The sequence below is a fragment of the Patagioenas fasciata genome, chromosome 5 (assembly GCF_037038585.1).
Source record: "Patagioenas fasciata isolate bPatFas1 chromosome 5, bPatFas1.hap1, whole genome shotgun sequence".
NCBI lineage: Eukaryota > Metazoa > Chordata > Aves > Columbiformes > Columbidae > Patagioenas > Patagioenas fasciata.
The window spans coordinates 33,190,316-33,216,666 of record NC_092524.1 but is presented as its reverse complement, the minus strand read 5'-3'; the positions used below and the strand labels follow the sequence as shown (position 1 = coordinate 33,216,666).

The 26,351-nt window shown below is 37.8% G+C and overlaps 1 protein-coding gene across 5 annotated transcripts in view; it reads left to right on the top strand.

Moving 5' to 3' along the window:
- PCNX1 (pecanex 1) overlaps positions 1-26,090 on the top strand; it is a 90,749-nt gene extending 64,659 nt beyond the window's left edge. For 4 of the 5 annotated variants that reach the window (XM_065839807.2, XM_065839804.2, XM_065839806.2 and 1 more), the window contains 16 exons: positions 115-256; positions 1,684-1,861; positions 2,265-2,373; positions 2,987-3,116; positions 4,160-4,218; positions 4,936-5,151; positions 5,572-5,825; positions 6,518-6,748; positions 8,119-8,219; positions 9,499-9,649; positions 11,332-11,562; positions 11,943-12,217; positions 13,886-14,127; positions 15,183-15,619; positions 17,037-17,177; positions 21,121-26,090. In XM_065839807.2, coding sequence (XP_065695879.1) covers positions 115-256; positions 1,684-1,861; positions 2,265-2,373; positions 2,987-3,116; positions 4,160-4,218; positions 4,936-5,151; positions 5,572-5,825; positions 6,518-6,748; positions 8,119-8,219; positions 9,499-9,649; positions 11,332-11,562; positions 11,943-12,217; positions 13,886-14,127; positions 15,183-15,619; positions 17,037-17,177; positions 21,121-21,261 — 3,038 coding nt within the window. In that variant the 3' untranslated portion in view covers positions 21,262-26,090. Of the gene's footprint in view, positions 1-114; positions 257-1,683; positions 1,862-2,264; positions 2,374-2,986; positions 3,117-4,159; positions 4,219-4,935; positions 5,152-5,571; positions 5,826-6,517; positions 6,749-8,118; positions 8,220-9,498; positions 9,650-11,331; positions 11,563-11,942; positions 12,218-13,885; positions 14,128-15,182; positions 15,620-17,036; positions 17,178-19,511; positions 19,540-21,120 lie in introns of all 5 variants that reach the window. The other variant, XM_071809276.1, reaches the window with a different exon arrangement.
- Positions 26,091-26,351: the final 261 nt, after the last annotated feature.

Below are 26,351 nucleotides of genomic sequence, written 5' to 3'. Positions count from 1 at the left end.
AATATAGTTAATGTTTGGTTCAACAAATTACTTGTATCAAGAATCTTTATTCTATTAGCTGAGTTTGATTTAACAGTGCAATCTGATATTTTTCTTTTTAATATACCTTGATAGATGCTGCACATGTTATGTGGTTTGAGAAACTTCACATTTGGCTCCTTTTTATAGAGAAGAATGTTATCTATCCACTGATAGTCCTCAATGAGCTTAGTAGCAGCGCTAAGAATATTGCTAGTCCAAAGAAACTGGATACTGAGTAAGTAGAAAAGGCTGTCAAGTAATCTGAGTGTGTCTACTGTGGTGGGAAATCAAATGGTGAGTTCTCACCTCAATGGGAAGACAGTTAATGCAGTTGCCTTAAAACTAAGGCAAGGAATAAAAATTTTCCTGTATTTCAAAGCTCTTACGGAACTGAGTCACCTTGCTGACTTAAACTGAATGGAGTATTACGATGTTAAATTAGGAACCCACAGGAAGATAAATCATTAAATTCATAGCATATACTATAAAGATTGCATGTTGCAGAATTATCTGGTAGTGGGATATTAGAATTTCCTTGTTGATATTCAGAGTCTATAATATGATTATCTGGACTGTAAGTTCAAGACAGTGATAATACATTCTGGTACTTAAGACTTGTGCGATATTCCCTGAGTCAGTGTACCAGGTTGGAGCCTCCGCAGCTCCTCCGCAGCCTTCTGTTCCCATCAAGGAATTCCCCAGACCTTCCAGCCCTCAAGTATCATCTGTATCCAGATGGAATTGCACATTGCCTCTTAAATTGAGCCTTATTTATAATCACTTGAGCAGTGTATCTGACTGTCTCAGCAGATGAGAGTTCAACATAGGCCCTGCACTTTTGCCTTCAATAACAGTGACCAGGTGGCTTATTTGAATTTCAAGTTCTATTGTTTTAGAACAGAACTGTTGTAGAGAAAAGAGATATTCAAACAAAATAGAATATACATGGAGGCAGGGGGAGGTTGGATTTCTTGGGTGTGGATTTTTGGGGTGGGGGAGGATGTGTTTGGATTTTTTTTTTTAAGTCTAAATTAGATCCCTGGATGTAGTAAGTTCTTCCTTGGGGTTTATTACTCTTGTCACTATAAGACCTTTGGGAGGAATATTGCCATTACATTACTTTAATGTTATTTTCATAACTATTTGATCTGCCAGTTACTACCTCTAGAAATGATTAGTGCTCTAAGTTTATAATTAAGTTGCAATTCCCTCAATATCAGCTAGAGCAGTATAGTTATGCAGGAAATAACAGTGCTGATTATCCTCGTGCTGATTAATCTAGAGTACTTATAGCATTTTTGCATCTCAATATGCATAACCTAAGTTAAAGACAAGGTTTCTTTTCAAGAGTACAGGGATATTTCACCTCTGATTTTTATTATTTTTTTTAGTGAAACTCGTACAAATAGTGCTAATCCTTGAACACTGATTGGCTTGAAAGTACTGATAGAAAGATTTTTTTTTTTATGTTACTACTCAAGTCTAAAATTGTCTTTAAGGAAAAAAAAGCAAACCAACAAACCTGACCTGCCCATCCCCCTGAACTCCAAACCTTGAGTTTGTTGCTGTCATGCGATGCCGAACTATTCAATTTAGGTGGTTGTCTTTAAACCCCTTTCAGACAGCAGATAAGTAACTGTTTTGTGTGAATTTCTTATACAGGTTGGGTGCTTTAATGATCACAATAGCTGGCTTGAAGTTACTGCGTTCATCATTCAGTAGCCCGACGTGCCAGTATGTCACTGTTATTTTCACAGTGCTCTTCTTTACTTTTGATTACAAAAGTTTTACTGAGACCATGCTGCTAGATCTCTTCTTCATGTCCATACTCTTCAGCAAGGTAACTTTAACTCTCTATTTCTAGGTGCTTCAGGTCATCCAAAAGGGAAAGCAGGTAGTCCTACCTGATAGGTAATCTTCCAGATCATCAGTCCTATTGGTACTGTAATCAGTATGCTCTAAGACAGCCAAGACTTCTCCTTCCCAAAGCACTTATGTTTGCTTGAGAAAGCATATGTAGCTTTCTAAACATCCCATGAGTGTCTGTTAGTAGAACAATGAAGTGCATATTATGCCACTTGCTTCATTATTACATCCTTTTTGCAAGTCTCAAGGCTTCTGGTAGACCAGTAAGAATGCTAGGCTAACCAGTAAATTCCTTGGGGTATTTCTATACTGCAAAGCATGTTGATTCTCAGCCAAATCACTAATTTTTATCTTTTTTTTTTTTTTTTTCCCTATAGCTTTGGGAACTCTTTTATAAATTGAGATTTGTATATACCTACATTGCTCCCTGGCAGATCACGTGGGGATCTGCCTTCCATGCTTTCGCCCAGCCCTTTGCTGTGCCACGTATCCTTTGAAAATGCTAACATTTTCCTGAAGTTGTGTGTAACTTCCAAGTGTTGCTTTATAATGGATAATGTATTATGGGCTAAATTTACTGAAAGAATAGGTTTGTCTAGTGAGTATTCATGAAAAAACTGTGAATGCTTTCTGCCTTGCTACAATGCTATGAATTATACAGTAGCAGATAGAGTAGGAATAGAATTCTGACACAAAAGAAACATGGAGCAGGAGTTATTTCATTATGAAAATGTCACAGCTTTTCCTCTGACAGTCATTCCCTTTTTCAAGAGTTAACTAACTCCGGGTTTAGTTCTTGAGTTTTGCATTTTAAGCTTCTGTAGACTGGTTTGAATGGAGTTATTAATAATATTTTCTGTAGAATTTTGAGAAAGAGAATAATCACTGTGTCTATTGCCAAATTTTCACCCATTTTTGTTTTTAAAAACAAACATAATCCCCTTATTGTTGGAGATGCTGTAAAGATACTTTGCTGCATAAAAATTCTTAGGGACCTTGTTTTGCTCCTAATTGGTGTTGCTGTGTATTTCAGGTACCATCACAGAAGCTTGAAAAAACGTAGTTGTTGCTTTGCTTTCCTTAATTCTGTTATCCTCAGATTCTGCCATGTTGTTTGTCCAAGCAGCTGTGTCAGCTTTCTTCTCTACTCCACTGAACCCTTTTCTAGGAAGTGCAATATTTATCACTTCATATGCCAGGCCTGTCAAATTCTGGGAAAGAGACTACAAGTAAGTGAAATGAGACCTTTAAAGTTTACTTTTTTTTTATATTAATGTAACTATGGCTAAAGGTGTTGGTTTGGTTGTTTTTGTTGCTGCTGTTTTTTTCCCAGGGAAAACTAGTCTATAGCAGTGAAAGTTTTCAATGAACTTGTTTCTGAAATGCTATAGCAGCTGTTTATTTTAGTAGCAGCATTTGCTGTAGCTTCTTAAGGAATTTCTACTTTGAGGTATGCTCCCCTGATATTTTTTTGACATTAAAATTATGGTATTGTGAAGGCCAATCTTAATTGGGAAGTGAATTTATATACAAAAAGGTTTTGGCGGAGGTAATTCATAACTATAGTTGGCCTGTTGTTCATTATTGCTCAATTCACAGCTAAAACTGACTAACCTCAGTATAAAAATCTTGAAATATTTTTTGATCAAGGTGGGATCAGTAGTAAAAGATGCTTCATGTCAGACGATACCTCCTTGTGTTTTATTTCACTGAAGTTCACTATTGTGGATGGAGAATCAGACCAGTGAAATGTTAAATAAACAGCATAGGGCAAGATGAGTGGGTAGTTCTGGTATTCATGGAGAGTTTATTTCACTGCTTTACCTTTTTTCCCCTTCTGACACTACAACAGTTTAAATACAATGTTCTGAATGTTATGTTAAAGATTGAAGGTTTTAACTTCAGACAATGAAATAACAACTTTCTGAAAATTGCCCTTTCAGTATAGTCTACTGGAACTTTAGCTGTGCCAATTTAATAATGAACTTAGATAAATATCATAGATACACTTATATCTAAAGCTAAATATTATTCTGTGCCTACCTGCTGTGGAAAAACTGTATTAGATATTGCATCATAATGGCATTATAGGCAGAAAATACTTTTACGTATGAGAAGTGCAGCATATTTGAATGTAAAATGATTTTAAAATAACTTTTAGGAACTGACAGTGGGAATATTCTTTTAAAAATTTTAATTCTTTTATTGGTTTCTTCCCTTAGATTTTCTTATGGTAATACATTTTGTATTAAGTATACTTTATTATTTTCAGCACGAAGCGTGTGGATCATTCGAATACAAGACTTGCTTCACAGCTTGATCGAAATCCAGGTACCTTTCCTAATCTGATTTTGGTGGGTTTGGGGTTTTTTTAGGTGGATATATTTTTTTGGATAGTGGTGGTTTTTTTCAAATTTAAATGGCTTTTACAGGATTTTTATAGGATTCGTGATCAGTTTGCCCTCTGATCTTCTCCAACCATACCCAGCCTTCCCGTTCTTCTACTGTTATTTTCTCCTGTCATCTTTATTTTCCTTTATTCCTTAGACATTCTTGTAAGTTTTTTTTGTTTCCCCCTTTGCGCATGTCTGCTTTACTTCATTTATAACTGCAATATGCATAAAGTTGTCTTGCTTTTTATTCTTCTTAAGTAATTTAAAAAAGCGAAATGTTATTTGACGATATCTGTGTCACAGTGGTGAGACCACTATAGCTGTCATTACTGAGGTACTTCTGTGCTCATTTGCTTTCGCACTTTGTTATGTGGAATAGGTTGATGGGAGATGCATGAGTGGAACTGAAGGAATAATTTGGAAAATGGAGGAGTGACTAAGAAGGCAAAAACTTGGTCAAAAATACTAAATGTCACTTAGTATTCGTTTGGAGTAGTTGTCCCTTAATAAAAAAGGAGGGGGTGGGTGGAGAATGACCTTGAAACAATGTTGCTATTAAGAAAAGTGTAAATGCAGTGTGAAGTGATAATTGACATTCAAGCTCAATGCTTTTTCTGCAGATCCAGAAAATAATGCAAACCAAATCTTTCTGCAGGTTCAGATGATAACAACCTGAATTCAATCTTCTATGAACATTTAACACGTTCCCTTCAGCACAGCCTATGTGGAGACTTGTTGTTGGGTCGGTGGGGAAACTACAGTACTGGGGACTGCTTCATCCTAGCCTCTGACTACCTCAATGCACTAGTACACCTTATAGAGATAGGAAATGGCTTGGTCACCTTCCAGCTGAGGGGGCTTGAATTCAGAGGTATGTTACACAACCTTAACTGCCTGTACTAAAAAGTGGACTTCTGCTTTGTTAACTTATTTTTTCAGTTCTATCCTGTAAACTAAATGATTTGAAAATGGGCTGCAGGGCCTCTCTCTGCCTCTGTTGCTTGTGAGGAAAACTAGCTTGCTCTAATGGAGTTGATGCTAAGTCTCTCTTTCCATTTTAGTGCATCATGACTACCATAATTACTGTCTTAGAGACACCTAACTAAAATGTGATTCTAGAGCGATAAATTAAGCTATATGAATCTTTTGTGTTCATTGGCAGATAGTTCACTTGGTGTTACAGAAACATAGTTGAGGATGGACTGGATGCTAAACACTTTGAAACACAAGTCAACATAAAAACAATTGTAAAGTGTTCAACTCTTTCTTCTTTTCTGAATTTTCTCCTAAGGAACTTATTGCCAGCAACGAGAAGTAGAGGCCATCACTGAAGGTGTAGAGGAAGATGAAGGTTTTTGTTGCTGTGAACCAGGCCACCTTCCTCACATGCTTTCCTTTAATGCTGCCTTTGGGCAGCGTTGGCTTGCTTGGGAAGTGCTTGTGACCAAGTATGTTCTGGAGGGTTATAGCATCACTGACAACAGTGCAGCTTCCATGCTTCAAGTCTTTGATCTCCGGAAAATTCTCACCACTTATTATGTGAAGGTGTGTTTCACATCAGTACAACCCTTGAGGGGAGGTTGGCTGGATTACATCTGGGAACTGTTTTGTGTTTTGAAATTCTTATGTATTTCATGAGGATCATAGAATGTGGTGCACATTATTGATGGTTGAACACCTTCATCAAACATGGACAGAGTTTGCTGTACTGATGGTTACTTGATACTCTGGACCATGAGCAGGACAGTGACCCTGTAGTCTGGAACAGAGAGAGGACACAAGCTAGCTGAAGCTGGAGTAGATACTGCAAAGCTGTTAACCAAATGTAATAACTGTGTTGTAAGTTAAACGTTAAATCATATGTTTCTCTTGGAGAAAGCCAAACTGCGTCTGTCTTAAAAGGCAGTCCAAAACCATGCCCAGCTCTAAGATCCCCCCAGCTCTAAGATCCCCTTTTCTGCGAAATTACAGTAAGTCCTGTCTCATCCTTTTTTTCTTTCCTTATTCCTTCAACATATGCTTTGGAAGTCTTGACAGTTTTTGTAAAATACACCTCTATACAAACCTGTATTATGGTTTTTGTGCAAATTTGTTGCATCTGTGAGCTAATTAATTGCTACTGTGTATCAGTTTTGTTTGTTACCAGGAAAATAATGCAGATTCGTTGAAACAATGGAGACTGACTTTTTTGTTTTTGTTGCAGTACTGACTCATATTTATAACTACTACTGTTTCAGGGAATCATCTATTATGTCACAACATCCCCCAAGCTAGAGGAATGGTTAGCTAATGAGACGATGCAGGAAGGACTGCGGTTTTGCACAGACCGCAATTATGTTGATGTAGACCCAACATTTAACCCCAATATTGATGAGGATTATGACCACCGTTTAGCAGGGATCTCAAGAGAGAGTTTCTGTATGATATATTTGAACTGGATAGAATACTGCTGCTCTCGAAGAGAAAAGGTGAGTATGAATGTGTGAGGAAAATCATTCGCTACTCTAGGGTGGTCTAATTTTTTCTCTAGTTTGTTTGAGTTACAGAAGGCTTAATATTGATTTTTTTTAATGAACATTTTTAATTGAAATATTAATTTATAGTTCAGTGGTTTTGAACTTCCACTCTTGAGATGTGAATTGAAATAAGTACTGCAAAGTAGTGTATGATTTAACCTGTTTATTAATGAATTTCCATTTACTAGCTCAAATCAATTGAATCTTAGGCATTTATCTACATGCAAAAGGGTATGTTTATAGAATTGATGATTTGTGTTTAAATGTCAGTGCTTACAAATCAACTCTAATCTAAACAGAACTCCTAAAACCACCCCCTCAAACCCAAATACCTGTTGCCAGCTTATAAGACTGACTACTTCTTTCTTAGTGGTCATACTATACCATTCCTTTGGATCACTGGAATTATTGGCTTGTGAAAATGATCATCCCATATTCAACAGTATTCCTCTCTGCAAATCATTCCTCCTTTGAAATAGAAGCATTAGTGTGTTTGTAGATGAATGCCTTGACTTCTTACTGTATGTGGTCTAGTCAAAACAGTGTTTCCTTTGAGAATAAACAGAAATTGATTGAAATTAAAGGGACAGGAATATAATTGGAACTTGTTTTTACTGAAGGATCTGAGACTTTAGAGTTCAGTTTTAATTTAGAGGTAAAAGATTAAAAGCCCATTTTAACAGATGTAGTATTTTAAAGTGTTCTGTGATCAAATGACAAACAAGAGCTGAAGAAAATTGTTTCCCTCCAAGTCATAATCTTCTGGAATATTTTGTGTAGGTATTGAAAATCAGGTTTAATTACTTAAACGAATGATACTATTATCAAGGGCATTGTATACTCTCTACAGCTACTACTGGCTTTGAGCTGAGGGTGAGTTCCCTCCAAATGAAGCTGTAGTCCATGGAAGTTTTCAGTTAACGCAGAATTATATATTCCTAACCAGTAAGTGAGAATGCACTTTATTCACAAAAAGTATTCGTCTTAACACCATAATTTTGCTAATCAACAGTTTGCATACGAGTTACACACTATTCATGAGGAATGTTCCGTGCATCTGTTCAGCTTACAATTTGTCTTATTTCAAATATAGTATGTGTCTGCCTCTACAAGTATTCTAAGAATTTGCAAATCTTTTAAAAAATAATTCCTATTCTAAGTCTGAGCAAGAGTAACTAGTGTGGTTGCAACATATGTACACTTGAGTTTGTGTACCTTTGTATGTGTTTGGGGTTATTTTTATACCTTCTGGCAGGAAAGTTTCTCTGTGGTGATTTCTTTACTCTGTTTACCTCACTATTCTTTTCTTTTGTTATTACAAGCCACTGGATTCAAGTAAAGACTCACCCCTGGTGTCACTGTGTTACGGACTGTGTGTTCTGGGGCGGAGAGCATTGGGAACAGCTTCACACCATATGTCTAGGTAATAAAATATTGTTGTTGTAAGCTTCCCTTCTTCAAAATCCCTCAGGGTTCCTAGGTTAGGTATTAAAAAAAAAAAAAAAAACAAACAAAAAACAGATGTTTGATGTTATCTTTCCTTAAACTGGACAGATCTGCCATGTAACCTGTGTGTGTTAGACAGTGAAATGTAACCAAAGAAGAACAAAAGAGGGAGAATTTGAACTTGAGCATTTTGTTTTAGCAAACTAATGCAAGATGAGAATTCTGGTTGTGGGTAAGGATCAGTTATAACTAATTAAAAAACAAAAACAAAAAACCAAACCAACCAACCAAAAAAAACCAAAAAAACAAACAACAGGTTGCATTCTAAAGGTAAGCTCTGTTTCCTGCTTCAAGTATGTGCCCTATATGGAAATCGGGGGAAGAAGAGGATGGCTTCTTAAAATTAAGAACGTGCATGTCTTGATAGATCAGACTGTTACGAGAAGCTTCACAGTTCAGCTGGCTCTGTGGCAAGCAGTTGTGTTTTGTACACATCTTTAGCTCAACTCTGTCATTGTATGGCAACATCTTTTGTGCAGACTGACAGCCTCAACTTACTTTAGAAAACCAATGTAAAATACAGTTGTATGTTTCAGGAAATCCCAAGGTGATGGTTTAAAAGGGAAATAAAAAGAAGCATAATTGTATGTGGAAGCTATTGGTTACCTGAGTGCCAGCTGTAAAACCTGTTCTACTTTCAGGGGAACAGTTGACTCATTTTTCTTACTACCAGCCAATTGCCCCCTGAAGGTCTTGCAGAAATGCAGCCACAAGAGTAATCAGAGCATATTTGATTTTTCACTCTTAAGTTAGCTTAGTAAAAGGAAATTATGCCTTTAAGCATGAGGGAGTTGTCAAGATTTTTATTCTGTACTAAAGCATGCACAACTGAAGCTACGTATGCTCCTTAACTGGTCCATTGTGGTATTACATTCCCAGGAAAGTGTTCTCTTTAAAAATTTTTAGATTAAAGTCAGTCATTCCCCATAGTGTTCCTGTTTACTTTAGTCCATGTAAGTAGTCTGTTGCACGTATGATTTATTCATGACTTGTGCAGTCCATGTAGACATGGTGTCCAAGGTTTGCTTACACACACATCCTTACTCATGTTTTCTTCTCCCTGTCTTTAACTTCTCTGTATAGAGAACAATCGTGTTCCTTTCTGTACAACTAATTATTTTCTGCCCTTGCTAGTCATGATATGTTTGTATTTCTATTAATATTCAGGCTGTGTTAATTTTTTCCCCCCTTAACAGTAATCTGGAATCCTTCTTGTATGGCCTGCATGCCCTGTTTAAAGGTGACTTCCGTATATCTTCAATTAGAGATGAATGGATCTTTGCTGACATGGAATTGCTGAGGAAAGTAGTGGTTCCTGGAATACGGATGTCACTTAAGCTACATCAGGTGAGAGATTACACAGGAAGATATGTCCAGTTCTTTTTTTTTCTGTGCGTTTGTTCTTTTAAAAATAAGCAGGTGGAAGGGGGTGGGGAAGAAGAGGAGAATAGAAGGTCATGTGATAGAGATGGACAACTGAAAATGAGGGAATATCTAATGTCTTTCCCTTTGTTTATTATAGCTCATCTGGAAGGTGATATAGAGGAAAAGGGAATGCAGCTTATGCTTAGAACTTGAAAATTGCATCAAACATAGATCTGAGAACATGTCAAGCTGTGTTTCATATCCATCCAGAGATAATTCCTTTTTGAACAGCCTCTGATATTTTCCCTTCCTCTTACCCTCCCTACATACATTGGCTTAAAAGGTTATCATGGCATTCAAAGCTGTACAACCCTCTCCTTCAAAGGGAGTTGTTTTTCTTTTTCTTGTGAAGTATTGTAATAGCAGACACTTTGGCATTCGGTACTCATTGATCCCATTGATAAGGGTTCAGGTGAGAATGGGACAGTTGCTTTTCAGTGAGCTGAAACTGGGGTTGGTCTTTGTTTACTTTCACCTTCACTATAATCTCAAATTTTGTCCAGCATGTCTATTAACTAAACTCAGTAAGTGCAAGAAGGCACATACTGAGTGATAAGCACTCTGTGAAGGGGGAGAAAGTGGTGGCATTCTAGAAGAACAAATTACTTGAAAATGAAGTAGGCAGATCTTAGTTGCACTTTGAAAATAATAACTAAAGTTTCTTTTTTGCCATCTTTGCCAAGTTGAGAAGTCCCCAAAGCTAGCAGTGATTGAATCAACTCCTTCATGTAACACAAACTCCCTGAATTCAGCAGAATTCATATAAATGTTACAAGTACATGTAGCAAGTTAGAATAATTACAAAATCGTTGTTGAAACCAGCAGAAGTACCACTTGAACAATTCTCAAGTGTTCTTAGTATGTTCGGGTTACCATGCAGAATAGGCTTGAATTAAGTCAGAGAATAAAAAGTGAGAAAAATGCATATCTCTCTAGCAATAAAAGGAGGGTTTTTTTTCTAAGCATTATTATATTAATCTCTAAAGGGTGATTTTATTTACTTGCAATACAATAGCATATTGAGGCTTCAGCCAGTGTTGGAAATTTAGCTGTTAACCACTATCCTTTTTTAACTGGAAAGTAATGTGACCTAATACTGAATTGAACTCGGAAATGTTGTGTTTGTTTGACTGACATTATGTAAGTTTTGTGAAAGTATCTGATGATGAAGTAGTCTGTCATCAAGTATTAACATGAACTTTTTAATAAAAAATATAGACAAACCTTGTTGGTTTTCTTCATAGTGCTATTTTCATATAATAGTCTCAGGGAGTAATCAGTGCTTTACTTAAGTGTGTTTGACAATTGGAGACTTGTGAATAAACAAAGAAGCTAAAACTAAAATGCTTCTGCAGGCCATATAAATAGATATAAATCTAGTGTAAAATTCAACTGGAAAGTTACTTGAATCAATAGTAGGCAAGTCCTTCCAATCATTTTGGTTTTAAGTTAAAACAGGAAGCAAACACAAGCAAACAGAACTAACCTGTTGGAAAAGAGCTTATCTATAACAGTGTTTGAGTTGTGAAATGCTTGATATTTTTTTAAGTGTAGTTACATCTGAAATGTTAATCGTTGCTCACTAAACCTGTCTTTGAAAACAGGATCACTTCACTTCTCCAGATGAATATGATGATCCTTCTGTCCTTTATGAAGCCATAACAACCCATGAAGAGAATCTAGTTATAGCACATGAAGGGGACCCTGCTTGGCGGAGTGCAGTTCTTTCGAATTCTCCCTCCCTCCTTGCTCTGCGTCATGTGATGGATGATGGCACCAATGAATATAAAATTATTATGCTGAATAAGCGGTATCTCAGTTTCAGGGTCATTAAGGTGAGATTTGGGCATGTTCCACAGTGTGACAGTATGTTGCTGTATATTTTAATAACTATACCAAACTGCTACTTCAATTCAAGTAGTTCCTTTTTCGTTACTGACCTGTCATTGGTAGGCCTGCTGCTTCTCCTATAGTAGAAGTACTAAGCAGAAAATCAGCTCCTGACTTAAAATGAGATGAAAAATAAGATGGGTTTTATTTTCACTGTTGCAGCCTGTGTCCATAGGTTCAGCCTTTTAAAGAAGTGAATATGAATGCTGACCGTTCTGCAGTGCAATGTTACATGCACTTGGGAAGGCCTGAGTATAGTGAAGCAGTAGCCACACATTCTCATTGCTTCACTTTCTGACACAGCCTTTCGACTTGGCTTTTGCAGGTCAATAAGGAGTGTGTGCGTGGCCTGTGGGCAGGACAACAGCAGGAGCTTGTCTTCCTGCGTAATCGTAATCCGGAAAGAGGAAGCATACAAAATGCAAAACAAGCTCTGAGGAACATGATCAATTCCTCTTGTGACCAGCCCATTGGATACCCAATCTACGTCTCACCTTTGACTACTTCCTATTCAGATAGTCACGAGCAGCTTAAGGAGATCCTCGGGGGAGCTATCAGCTTAGGAAACATCAGAAACTTCATAGTGTCCACATGGCACAGGTGAGCTGAGGAAATGAGTTCTCATTAGTATGTGTTTGTGCTCTCGTATTCCACTAACGAGTCTCATACATGCCCAACACAACATTGTTTATAATATTTAGTCACATAAAAATAAATAAGCCTTGACTCTTATTTCAGGCACATTGGTAGCATATGGCAGCTGCTTTGGTACAGCATTAATCTTCAAGGCATGTAAGTAACATGCCACAAACTATGTAAATGAGAACTCAGAAAAAACAGGACAGTCTAGATGAAAGAATTACAACTTTAGTTCTAATTTCAGGTCCTCAGTGTGTGGTGGTTTTTTTTGTTGTTGTTGTTTTTTTTCAGTACCATCACTTTTAGAGTCTTTAACACTATCTGTACAGAATCAGGACTATTTAGTAGGATTCCTGGTTGGTAAATATTCAGCATGCAAGTGCTGATATTGATGTTGTTAGGGTATGCTCATACACAGGAACACAAGCTTTAGCTGTTGTTCAGAATCTCATGAGTGCTTATAAATACCTCATATGTCAGAACCAGAACAATTAACTAGAGTGATAATAATCTTCCTTTCACATGACCCCTCAGTAATCCAGTACAAGCTCTTGCTGTGGTTTGTAGGCCATGAGAACTTCCACTGCACTTCTGGCCCCTTATAACTGTGGCTTCAAAAGCAACAGTGGCAGCTATGTGTGGCATTCAGAAATGTGTGTCCCAGTTCTTACCAGTACCAGGAGCTGGTGCTGTAGTTGGGACAGGCCTGCAGCTGATTCTGGTGGTCATATTTGCACTTAGGTGTCTGCAGCACATCAAAATTGAACATGCTGCTTCACCCCAGAATATACCCCACTTACTACAGTCTGTGGTGTTTGTCTACTCTTGCCATCTGCTCGTTCAACATGTGGACAGAATAACAGGTGAAAGTAATGACACAGAATGGTATTTGGATCCAAGCTGTGTGTGCTTCAGGATTCTGGATCCCAGGGGCAAATAAAACTGAAAAGGAGTGCTTAGTGAATTTGAGTGTGACAGAAGGAGAGGAATAATAAAGTAGGAATTGAAGAGAGGAGAAGTGTGCTGTATATTTTTGTGTCCATCTGAAGTTTATTAATGCAAACAAATGTGGTGAAAAGCCTGTTTGTACACTGGAAAATGTTGGCTAATCTACTCTCTGAATGTTCAAAATTCACATGAGAATTCATGGTGCAAATAATTGCAATATATGCTTCAAACTACAAGTACGTTACTGAAGGTAACATTATTTTCCTGTTCGTCTGAATAGAGAAAGATTTTACAGTACAAGCATACACATGACTGGTGTATTAAAGAGCATAAATTTTACTGAACTGTTACAAAATAACCAGGATGTTCTGCCAACATTTTATATTTAGAAGTTTATCACTTTATTGTACTTCAGAGGTGGCTTGGTTATTCAAAAGCTATTTTGTGAGCGTTTGGCTTCTCATAAATAACTGTTACTTGAATAGTTGTTGTGAAAAATACTGCAATCTCTTGGAAAGCAACATTTATAATTTCAAAGCATATTCTGAGAAAATAAAGTTTTATCTGATGTTAGGGAATGCTGTCACTTGTTTTAAGTCTTTTGCTTGTCATTGTAAGGCATTTCACAGAATCCAGATTACTAGGAGGCCTGACTACGTGTCAATTGCATTATGTTTTCAGACTAAGGAAAGGTTGTGGAGCTGGCTGCAATAGCGGTGGAAATATTGAAGATTCGGATGCTGGAGGTGGAGCTTCTTGCACAAGTAACAATGCAACTATCAATGAGTCGCAGAGCAGCGTGTCGCAAGGAGGGGGGAATGCACCTACAGGGCAGGGACCTGGGGCAGTCCAGCACCCTCCTGTCGCAGCTCATCCCACAGCTCTTCCTGCAGTTCATCCACCAACTCATCCCTCCACTTTAGGTAAAGTTAAAACAGAGCAACAGTTTTATGTAAAAACAATCCTATAGCCAGAACTGGCCTTTCACCTCTTTATATCAGGCCTAAGTTAAAAGAAAAAGCAAATGAAAGTTATTTGGTTGTGTAGTGTTAGCACCTGCTGGGTTAATCTGAAACTAGAGTGCTGCTTTATGCAATGCAAGGTTCCCAAATAGATTTGAGCAATAGAGATGTAGTAGTTTTGCTGGCAAAATAGATTAAATCACTTTCTATAACATATATCACTACAAATTGAATCTTCTAACTTCTGTCATATTGTCTGCAAATGCTGAACTTGTAATTTTTTGGTGAATGTGTTATTTCTTATTTATACAGTGGCATGGATTCTCTATTTCTGTAGTATTTTAGCTGAATCATATTCAAGAATCTGTAGTGAACTGTAGTTAGGAAGGTGATAAACAGTAAAGCTGAGAAAAAGCTTTCCAAACACCACTTTTACTCACAAAGAATGTAAAAGTGTATGTAGTTGAATGATCTTGTGTTTTTACACAATGTAATTAATCTGTCAGCTGTGGAGAGGTACCTACAAGTACTTAGTATAGGACAAGCAGTGATATCAATGCTCATAAACCACTATTTCTATTTTTCACTGTGTATATTAATTTTTCCTGAAGTTAAGAACAGCTTTTGCTCTAACAAATTTTGACTCAATCTTTGAATATCCTGTCAAGCATATTAAGAAAGAATATTTAGTATTTTGAGATACCTATACCTGCCTTAATGCTTTTTAAGTATGGGAAACTTGTGTTAATATTAAGAAATAAATGGTTAATGCAGGAAGAGCAGAGCTGAAGCCTTTTTCAAGCTGCTTGTTTTGCAGGGATTGTGAATTGAATAGAGTATGAAATTCCAAGATAAGATGTATGGAATGTATTCAAATGCTCTGCTATATGAAATGCAACAGATCTGCAACAGAGCCATTTCAGATGTTGATGATTAGACCCATAAATTTTGTATCTAAGCACTTAAACATTTGTGTGTCAGAAATCTAAATCTAACTCTGTATATTTTGCTTTTAGGCACCAGTCACAGCTCTCACTCTGTGCAGTCAAGCCTTGTCAGACAGTCCCCTGCCCGTGCCTCGGTAGCTAGCCATTCATCTTATTGCTACGGCAGTCGTCATTCATCTCTTCGCACATCCACAACAGGCTTTGTGCCTTGTCGGCGCTCTTCCACCAGTCAGATATCCCTGCGTAACCTCCCATCATCCATCCAGTCCCGACTGTCTATGGTGAACCAAATGGAACCTACTGGCCAGACTGGGGTCAGCATGCAGCATGGACTGCCCTCTTCTAGCAGCTCCAGCCAAAGCATCCCAGCCTGTAAACAGCATGCCCTTGTGGGCTTTCTAGGGACAGAAGGAGGGAGTAATGCAGCTGAAACTCAGTCAGGTGGTAATGCAAGCCCTGCAAGTCAAATGCAAGCCAAAAAGGATGACGTTATTTACAGAATCCAGGTGAATAGTTCAGAAGAACAAGTTAACATGTGCTTTCATGTGTTAGTGTTGCCTCCTTGAATGTTGTTGAAATCACTACTTTTAAATACACACATGGTCTGGAATGTTTCACTATGAAACTATTGTGGAGTTATACTTGGAGAATTAATGTGAGGAAAAGGTTTTCTGGACAACCAGCCTTCCTGCGTGCTTAGACATCGCTGTTTACTTATGTTTTACTGTACGGCATCATGTGTATGAGAACATCAGCTGAACTCGGTTCTACTTCATGCTTAGTTTGCCTTTATTCATGACAAAACATAAAGCTAAACAGCTTCATTTGTAGGGCAGAAAGCAACTAGCTTTTTTCTTTTAAATGAAGTAGATATTCCACAAAAGTGTAAAAATACTTGCTTTCATATGTATTTATTCATTTTCATATGTATTTATTCTTTGGCTATTGCCACAAGTTTGGGGTTACTGACCTGTGAACAGTACACCATTCACTGAGTTAATCGTGACACCCTTATTCATTTTGTGAAAATCCAGAAATTTGTATTCTTGCTGTTCTATCCATTATTGGTCCCACATACATGTCTTTGGCAGTATATTAGTGGGAAATGTCAAGAGGTGTATTTAATACGATAGATCATAACAGACATTATTTCATTGCTGGTATCACCTCATTTTAGTAATCCTTAGTAAACTACATCACAGTGAGCAAAGTTAACAAATTAATTTTGCGGGTGTGTGATCGGTAGATTGTTTGCAGGCAAGGGCCATTTTATGGAACTGCTTAATTCTCTTGTGTGAGGAGGATGCAGGCGAAGTTGATACGTGCCCTTGGATAGTGAACATTATGTGGTTCTCTTTGTCCTTAAATAGGAGGAAGTTTTCAGGAGTTTTCTCCTGCTGCCCATGTGGAAAGGCCAGTTTACTTCAAAACATGGGGTGGGTCTCCACTAACCATGCTAGTAGATAAATAGTTCTTCAGCCTAACAGTAAATTCTCCAAAAACACATTTCTAAAGATATTCTGTAAGAAGTGATGAGCCAGTTTGAACAGTTCATCATCACTTAACTCTTCCTTGCTACTGGACCACGTGCTGCTAATGCTTATGCTGTGCCAGCTACTCAGACCCTGCCATGCACAAGTGTAACAACAGAAAGGAGTGGGAAAGGGAACAGGAACTGCCACTTCTGACAGCAGTGAACTGGGGTATTGTCAGCTGGTTTTGAAACCACAGCCTAATTTCCAAAGTCTGTGCTTGCTCAGGCTTTTTCATAGCCTGGAGCTTGAGTTTCCAACATTGAAATTCATCAGAAATTGATTTCTGGGGGTTTAAGTCAGTTGTCTGGAAGTATGCAAGAGGTTATTTTTATCTGTTTCTTTTAAATTTTGGCTGAACTAACAGTCAAAACTCAATTCCTGCTTATAGTTAATGGATCCCAGTCAAGTACTGGAAGGGATCAACGTGTCAAAAAGGAAAGAGCTGCAGTGGCCAGATGAGGTGATACGGCTAAAAGCTGGAAGAAACAGCTGGAAAGACTGGAGTCCTCAGGAAGGCATGGAAGGCCATGTAAGTTTTGCTTAGAAGATGATGAGCTAACTTTTAAAACGGCAGTGTCTTGATTCTGTGGTGGTCTGCCTAGATACTTGTAGTAGCAAAGTTGGATCAGCAGCTGTCCTCCAAGTAAATGTTGCTGGAAGAGCAGGTTCAGAATCCTAATTTGAAGCAGAGGGATATTTCTGCAACTGTATCCAAAAGATATGCAGGATGATGATTCAAATGTTGTCAACCACTTCTCCTTCCTTGCCTTCTTCCAGCTCTTGTCATAAACTCTCAGGCATTGCGCTCATTCATGCGCTTCACATCCAACCTTCATTTTTCATTTCCCTAAACTACCGGTCCTTGAGCAAATACAGGTCAATTTACCAGTGAGTACTTAATTGAATGGTTAATAGTACTTGTTTTTAAAATATTCTGATAAAAATAGAGCTAAGTAAGATTGTATTTAAATGTCTCTTTATTATATAATGGGTATGTGATAGATGTTAACTTTTCTTAAAGAAGGAAATCTGCTATAACTCAAACTTGCAAAAGCCTCTGACTTGAAACTACATGTCCTGTTTCCCTAGCTGTGTTATCTCTGCATTTATTAACAAATCACTACATTAGTTAGAAACCTTATCTCCCAACTTACGCTTCCTTTAGGAGGAAAAAAATCCAGCTCTGTATTTAAGGCTTTTTGTTTTTTACCGAGGGCACATATTTTTCAGACCTTCCTGTCTATAAAGATGCTCCAAGGAGCATTCTTTCAGTGATAAATAGTACAAGGGAAGAATCACTGACATTGTCTGCATTGGTTCATCGATACAACAGTATTTTCATTTGTCAGTTCTGACAGTTTATAAGAATTTGCTTTGATTGACTGCTTACCTTAATTGGAGGAGTTATTTAGAAATTGGATTCAGGAGCTGGATTTTGCTGTTTGAAAGTCCACATCACTGTGGATGAATGTGCAAATTTCAGGTAAGAAATGGCAATATGCGTATATCGCAGTGTATGCCAAATCTACCTTGATGTTTGTTATGCGTACATGAGGGAAGGGCCCTGGAAATAAAATTCCGTCCATGAATAATTGTATCATAGTTGACAATCCATTCTTGAGATAGCAGGATTACCTTGTAGGTAACACCTAGGAGTAGAATGCTGTTGTAAACATTCATAGTTACGTTTGGTTTAAACGTTATACTTTCCAAATTTTCTTGGTAGCTATTACAGATCAAGAATGTTGTAAAAAAGGTGAATGTAAAAGGTTATATCGAAACATGTCCTGTTGCCTGGTATCAGTGGACTTTTTTTTAGGGAGTTTGTGAATGTGTTTTGTAAATTGCAGCGCACTGACATGTACAGTGATTGATTAAAACAAGAGGATTTGAAGGTCAGAGTAAGCTACTGTTCTGAACTCTTCTATTTTTGATTCAACATACTGGCAGGTTTTTTTAGAAGAACATCTTCTAACCTAAGACGAAGGGGGAAAAGCATCAGATTATCTTGTGCGATTAGAAGGAGAGGATTTAGCTTGATGACATAGTTTCCACCGCCTGCTTCAGCTGCTTGTGGTTAAATATGCCAGTATCAGTAAAGACCTTCGTTCTTAGGACAGTCTTCCCTTTCTGACCCTGTGGCTGCGGTCGTCTCTGCAGACAGGCAGAAATGATAGTTACTTGCTGAGATGCTGCTCATTGAGCAGTTTACCAGCCAAAGCCTCAAGTCAGTGCTCACAGTATCAAGTTCAGCTTCAGAAAAATGCGTGTCCCAGGCCTACCTATGTACTGACACTTATAGGCACATTCTAAGTGGAGTTTAGATTTTCCTATTGCATATCAAGGGGAAAGAAGGGCTAGACAAAAGCAGAAGTAAACAAAGGAAGGACTGGAAGAGAATGGTAGAAGACAAGAAAAAAAGAAAACGGGTGAAAAGATATGATCACAATATTCCTGGGGTTTGTATGTGGGGATATAGGATAAGGATTCAGGAATTGAATTGTGACAAATTTGGGAGTTGTTGCACTAGGGGGTGTGTGTGTTCTGTATCTGGTTTCTTGAATCGTATAAAGTGTCAAAATGTACTGTTGTGATGAGTGAGGAGTAGGTTGTGTTAGATTCATTGCTGATGATATGACCCTTAGTTAATACTCATCTAAGGGTGATGTTACAGGTGACATCTAAGGGTGAATTTCTGAGCACTACATAGTCTTAGTTGTTCAAAACTTTTCTATTACATAGAGAAAAGCATTTTTCCTAACTTTGCTTTTTATTTTGCTGAGCATACAGTATATATAATATACAAAGACATTATAGGGTTTCTTCAAGGAAATGAAATTTAGCAATCCTCTTTGTATTGTAGGTACTTCTTCCAGGACTTTGAGATTAAGGTATACTCTGCATTATCTTTCTATGATACCTGACACTGGCATGCGGAAGAACCCTTTCCCGTCCCAAGAGATTCTGATCACCTCTTGACTATATAGTGACCTCATTTTGCATGTTATTAGTTATTTATGGGTATCAAATGCCAATTATGGTAGAAGAGATGATAAAACTGTGTGGAGGGATGGTTGCAGTGAGTTATAATCTGTGTATGACTTGTGCATATACACAGTTCTTAAGAAGCCACAATATTGATGCCTTTGGAGTCAGCCCTTAGCTATCTCAAAGGCACCAGTTTAAGTTGGGCAACAAGGATGTAGTGCTTGGACTTTATTGGGAAATGTTTTACATTAATTCCTGGCCTCACTCCATACAGCAGCATAAAAAGTTTATTTTGACAGACTTTGATGAAATCAGACTTGAACAGACCACTTGAATATCATGCTGTTGCATCAAAGAGAGGGGACCTAAGGATGCCATGGTTCCCTGGCTGAAAGGCTCTCCCCATGGATGTGGTGTAGAGCTCATGCAGTGGACAAAGCTGAGTCTCCTTCATTCAGTGTTGGTGAAATTGGCAGCTGTCAGCTTGGTAAAGTGAGGATTAAGGGGATCTTGCAAGACTTAAAGTGTGGTTTTCTGTCCTTTTTTCCCACCTGTATGTTTAGAACTCTTGAAAACTGTACTGTCCTATATTTTGTAAAAATTAACCTTATTTGCTTTTTACCTTACCTTGTCTCGAATTTAGCATTCTTTTCCACAACTGGCAAATTTGAGGTAATTCTATGGAGCTGGCTATACTTTAGGCCATGTTACTGGAGCATACTTGTGATTCCTTTGGGGTGCCCAGAAGTTAAGGACTTGGTTTTTTATGGAGGCAGCTGAGCAGAGTTGGTCATATAAGGGCCTGTATAGACAAGGGACCGTCTGGTCAGTATCAGGTGGGATCCTTGGAGGCAGCAGATCCTAGTACCTGAAATCTGTAAATCCAAGGCAATATGGGACAGTAGTTTATGGCACTGTTTCTGAAACCCTTCCTGTTTGTAATATATTTTTCATTTTAAATTATCTTTGAGGAATTTAATCTAAAATATCAACCTTGAATTCACAGTAAGTAGGGAACAAAATTAGGGCAAGGCATTTGACTTTGAAGAGACAGTAGTTTACAGCTAGCTCCTGATAGACTACACTTCTGTGCTATTATATACTGCAAAACACTGAGGTATTTTAAGACTATTACAGCTAGAACATCAAAATATCCCAAACCTATATCTATACAAGTTTTTTTCAGTTGTTACTCACTTTGTGTGAACTGTTTGGTTCTGACTTGGATCAAGTTGTTTGTTCCTGCTGAATTTCAAATCAAAGGCTGGCTCTTCTCAGGTAAGCTGCAGATCTCCAGCAAGACTTAAATAAGTAGCTTATCTGTGGGTATGCTGTCACTAAAAAATGGGCAACTAAGTCAGTATAGCACTTTTGTTACTGCTCCTTTTGCCCTGTAAGGATCTTGAGTTATCAGCCACAAGTTTGATATGGCAGCTTTCCCTATGGAACTTATGTCTTATTCTGCCTTTTTTTCCCCCCCCCAGGTGATTCACCGCTGGGTGCCTTGCAGCAGAGATCCAAGTAGTCGGTCCCATATAGATAAAACCATCCTGCTGGTTCAAATCGAAGATAAATATGTTGCTGTTGTTGAAACTGGAGTCCTTGAACTTGGGGCTGAAGTGTAAATCTCTGAGACTGAAACTTCCCCTTCTCCAACGGTTCAGAAGAGAGAAGGGTGCAGAAGAAGCAGCTCCCAGGACTTGAAACTTTGGTCCAGTTGTAGGAAAGGACTTGAAACACAGAGTTGTCCAAGTCCCTTTCCCCAAATAAACAAGTGTAAGAAATTTTTTTAAAGTTGTTAGCTGCTGAAGAAACATTTGCATGAAGGATAGATTTGTTGAGACATATCTTTTTGTTTATAAATTTGTTTATGCATTGCGTAATGCTTTAAATCAACAAACTTTTCAGTTCTAAGATCAGAGCACCTCATATTTTTCTAATTGTTTTGCCAAAAATTGTCATATCTTGTCACAGAGTGTGTGGAATTCATCCACCTTATTTTAAAGAAATTGACTACAAACCTTCAGTTTGGTAAAACAGTGTAAAGGTTTCAGGTGTGGCAAGAAGAGACTGAACAGATGTATAGATTCTTATTCCTATTGAGCTAAACATTAATGAGAACTGCACTAATTTTTTTACAGCAATGCACTAAAAACAACCCTGAGATTGCTGAGAACATTTATTTATATATATAAATATAAGTATATAAAATACCATTATTTAAATTGCCTTTGGGATTAATCCCCTCCCTCTCCATATACATGTTGATGGTAAGGGCTGTGCCATGGGTTTGGTTCTATGTTCTGTATTTCGTACAAGTGCATTTGCTGCATCCTCTTCACAATAAATGGTAAAATAACAAATAATGTAGAAAAGCACCTGAGTATCCCTGGACTACATCAGACTCTATTATGGTGGCAGTGGTACCTCAAATCTGTACAACACGTCTAGCTTTAAAGTGGACCCCCACGTACAACTTGTCATCTGTCCTCCCTCTGCTAGCCATGGCTACTTTGCTTCTTTACACCCTGAGCTGGCTGTGTTGTTTCATTGGCTCTTCTCTGGCAAAGACTGTGGTTTGAGTTTTGTAGGCAGAGGTGCAGGTCCGTGATTATGTCATAGATGCTTGAAGGTTGTTTTGATTCTATCCAATTTAAAAAAGAAAAACAGCAGCAACAAAACGTCCCAGAAAACCGCAAAAAAAAGCCCAACAGAAACTTGACTTTTACTTTCAAAGAGCTTTTATAGAAGGCACAGCCCTAAACATATATCACTTTTACCACCTTGCCTTTTCTTTCCCTTTAGTCTTCATTCTTTTCTATGACTTGAATTTTATTTTCTGTGATTATATATTCTATGTAAGTGTAATTTGAGTATTTATAACTGTGAAGTTGAATTATTCATGTGTTACATATCCTAGGTTCTATTGTATTTTTTTCAAGTGTGTATTCAGGGAAACAAGTAACTCAGAACTATCACAGGAGTGTGAGAGGGAAACTGGTTTGTTCTTGACTTGCAGTTCCTATGACTCACTTCTCTTAATCCATAAGAAAAAATGTACCTGTTGTGATTGTTTCCTGTTTCTGACCTGTAATTATATAGGACTCTGTGGGGAAACTGCACACAGTCCTAGTTTTTGGGAGCAGCCATCTTCTTCCCAGTCACCTCTGCTTCTGTGTAGGTAACATAACCAGAAGAGACTTCTGACATACCACAGAGGTTATTGTAATTATTTCTCTGACATCAGAGAAACCTTGTTCATTATGTACCTAATGTAAGACTGAAGCTATATGAGATGAGAAGAAAACAAAGGAAGAAACAGCTACCTAGGAGATACTGGTATTCTGACTCAAATCACTGTATGCCATGTAGCCATGAAAGGGTAAGTCTTTGCCTGGTAGCTAATGAATTCACAATACTGTTCCCAGTAAATTATACTGGGACCTTGCTTACATCGCATACTATGCAAACTTGTTCTCGAGGTACTGTGCATCTTACAGTTGCATATTACTGTTTGGTTTATGCACCTGCACAGCCCCCCTAATCTTGGTATAAATGCACAGTTCTGGATCTGCCACTGTTGAAATAATTTTGCATTTCCACATAGTTTGTCATGTGCACATTATAGTGTAGCTGAATTCATCTCCTGCCTACCTGAAAATGTAGTATAGTAGATGAACCTTCTTCAGCAGTCTGGTAATGTTGCTGTCAGGAGCGAAGATGATGCATAAGTTTTGAGTTGAAGGTGTTTTAGTTAAGTGTTTGTTCTGTGTTCTTCAGGTAATTACAGACTTTCCTGTATCACTAGGAGTGTTGCTTCATTTTAGGAAGAGGAATTTGTCTGAAAATAGGCCTTCATTTGATACTAGTTGCACAACGCTTTTTCATATACTGAAGCCTTGAGGTAAACAAATGGCTGAAAAACAAAATACATAGGTTTTTTTTTTTTTTTTTTAGAAAAAAAAAAAACTTGACTGAAGCAACTTCTACTACGTTAACCCTGGCTCTGAACAATCTCTTTCACTCTCTTCAGGGCAAGATAATGACCATGTCCATTGCTGGTAATATATATGATAGGAATTAATGACTTGTTAACTTAATTCTAGAGACTTTTTAACTGCCTGGAATTAGATCAGCAAAGAGCAAATGGGGAAGAAGAAAGGTTCTTTTTAAGGGGTGAAGAGAATTGATGGATTTTCTATTTATTTTTTTAATCTTACAGCTTTTGGTGCGTTGCCTTCAGGAGATGGATTTTAATGTGGCCAGTTAAGAGGTTAATACCTTCTTTCAGGTATTTGGCAAACACTTGCTATGAAACCATTCACGGAGTGCTCGTACCTATTCCAGATCTGCTCAACAGAAGCCACCTCGTTTAAATTTCACTTTGGACAATTAACTTTTAAAAAGTTTTCCTGCATTCTGAACTCTTAAGATTCATATATGATTTTATGTCGGTTTGTGCCAAGTTTGTGTCTTGGACAAAGCTGTGTTTGTTTTCTTCTAAATCCCCACAGGATTGATCTGTCCATGGAAACATCTCTTCTAGATGGAGATAATTTCATCTTCTGTTATATTTTCTTTGGCCCCTTTGTCTTGACGCATAATATTTTCTCCCGTTGTATGGAAAAGATGAGTATTTTCAAATTAGTCCTATCAGTCCAGGTTGAGCTCAGCATAGAGCAGATTTTTTTTAGATCTTTCTAAGCTTTCATGAAGATCCATCATAGATGAGTGGTTTAGCTATGTCCACTTGCATTGTGTAATATTCTTTTGCCATAAGAACATTCCAGTTAAGTCCCATTGTTTTAGCTTCCAGGTAGATCCCAATCTCTTTTCTTTCTCTCAGATTTCTTTAAAGGTGGTATCTGTGTACATATGGAAGGATATACAGCTCCCTAAAACAAATTTGCAAGTACAGAAAAGTGCTTGAAAACCCCACTAATCAGATTATGTTCATTTGTTAAATGGCTGCTGATAATTTTTTAAAACCTTTTCCTATTTCACCTCCCTATGAAATCTTTTAAAATGTTCTGATTAAAACAGACAAAGCCCTAGAAATATGTGACACTGGTGATGACACCTAGACTTCTGTGCCACTTGCACTGTGTGATACTTGTGATGAATTCTGGAGATCTCTCTTGGGATTCACCATTTGTGAAATTATTTCTGAGTTGGAGGGAGAGCAAAGGAGCAGACGATGATGGTGATTATTTTTTAAGGTAATTCCATATATGTTGAATGGCCCTACAGCCACTTTGCCTGGGACATTTGGCATGTTTGAGTAGTGGTCTCAGTTTTCTGGTCAGCGGTGTAGTTCATTGCCAGGTGTTCCTTACCCCCATGTTCACAACCCCTTTGGAACTGAAGAACTCTTATGAGAAACCTAGGTGACTGGTGGGGTGGAAGATGAAGACTTGCATGGCACAGGTCCATGCCCTTGGCTGTTTGACAAGTGGCTGTGAAGATTTGTCTGGACTTGGGCGAGGGGGAGCAGAGATACCGTACAGCTGGATTTGACTTCAGATCATTTCTCTGAAAATGCACGTGACACTGTATGACCTGGAGGTGTAGATACAAAGACGCTGCTTTAAAGATCTTTTTCCATTACAGAACTCTCCCAAAATGGAGCAGGATAGATGCCATTTCTTACTGTTAACAATATTACTCAAATATCCTTCAGCTTATATTGGATTTGGGGTTATACCACCACAGGTTTTATGTACTTGTTTTTATTAAGGAATTTTATACCTATTATATAGGCATCTATTTTCTTGCCTGGCTTGCTATTTGATAATCTATTGCAGTACATTCAGTGATGCTGGACTCTTTCAGAAATTATACTGGTAATTACTGGTGCCTTAGTAAAAAAGTGGGTACATAACACCTTGGTGGAAAGTAAAGCATGTGGCTTGTTTCACCCCTGCATGGTATGTATATTTCCAAAAAGGTGATTAAGATGGCTGCTCCAAAAGATTTCAGGAGTATACATACATCACTCAGTCACAAACATCTGAACATGAGCAACTTTTATGACTTCTGGTATGTACAGTTTCAACAGATAATCCCAGTACACCTAGTCCACAACTCTGGAAGATGGCAATTGAATAGCTGGATATGTAACTTCTTACACAGACACCCCCAAAGCCTGACAACAAGCTGCTTGTTAAGAGATGGAGGGAGAGGGGAGTAGAGCAGAAATGAGCATGGCTTTGGTTGTTAATGGGCAATGAAAATATATATTGCCTCTACCAGCAAATGGATTCCTTGCCAGGGGTAGGGATATATGTACCTGTGTGTCTGTGAGTGTGTATGTGTCTGCGTGTGTTACTGGAAACAGCCTGTAAATATTGTAGCTGTTTAAAATGGAAAAGGCAGAGTTTTTTGCAACATGTTGCAGCAAAAGGACAGTATTGACAGTGGAGAAACACTGAGAAATAAAATTACCTTTTTTTCACTTGTTGTCATTTGTTGCACTATTGCATTCTCTTAAGATGTCATTCTCACAGATTCCCTGTAAGTGCTACTTTAGGTTGACTCAAAACACCCTTTAATGAAGGAGTCTCTTATTTTAAACTTATTTCTCTTATGTAGCTGTAATAGTAGAAAGGAGAACCTCAGCTACTTCTGTTTTACTGCCAGCATCATACCTGTTATGCTTTTACATAAATAGTGCCATGGTCCCTCTCTTTTACAGTTAAAATGTTTATCTGTTGTC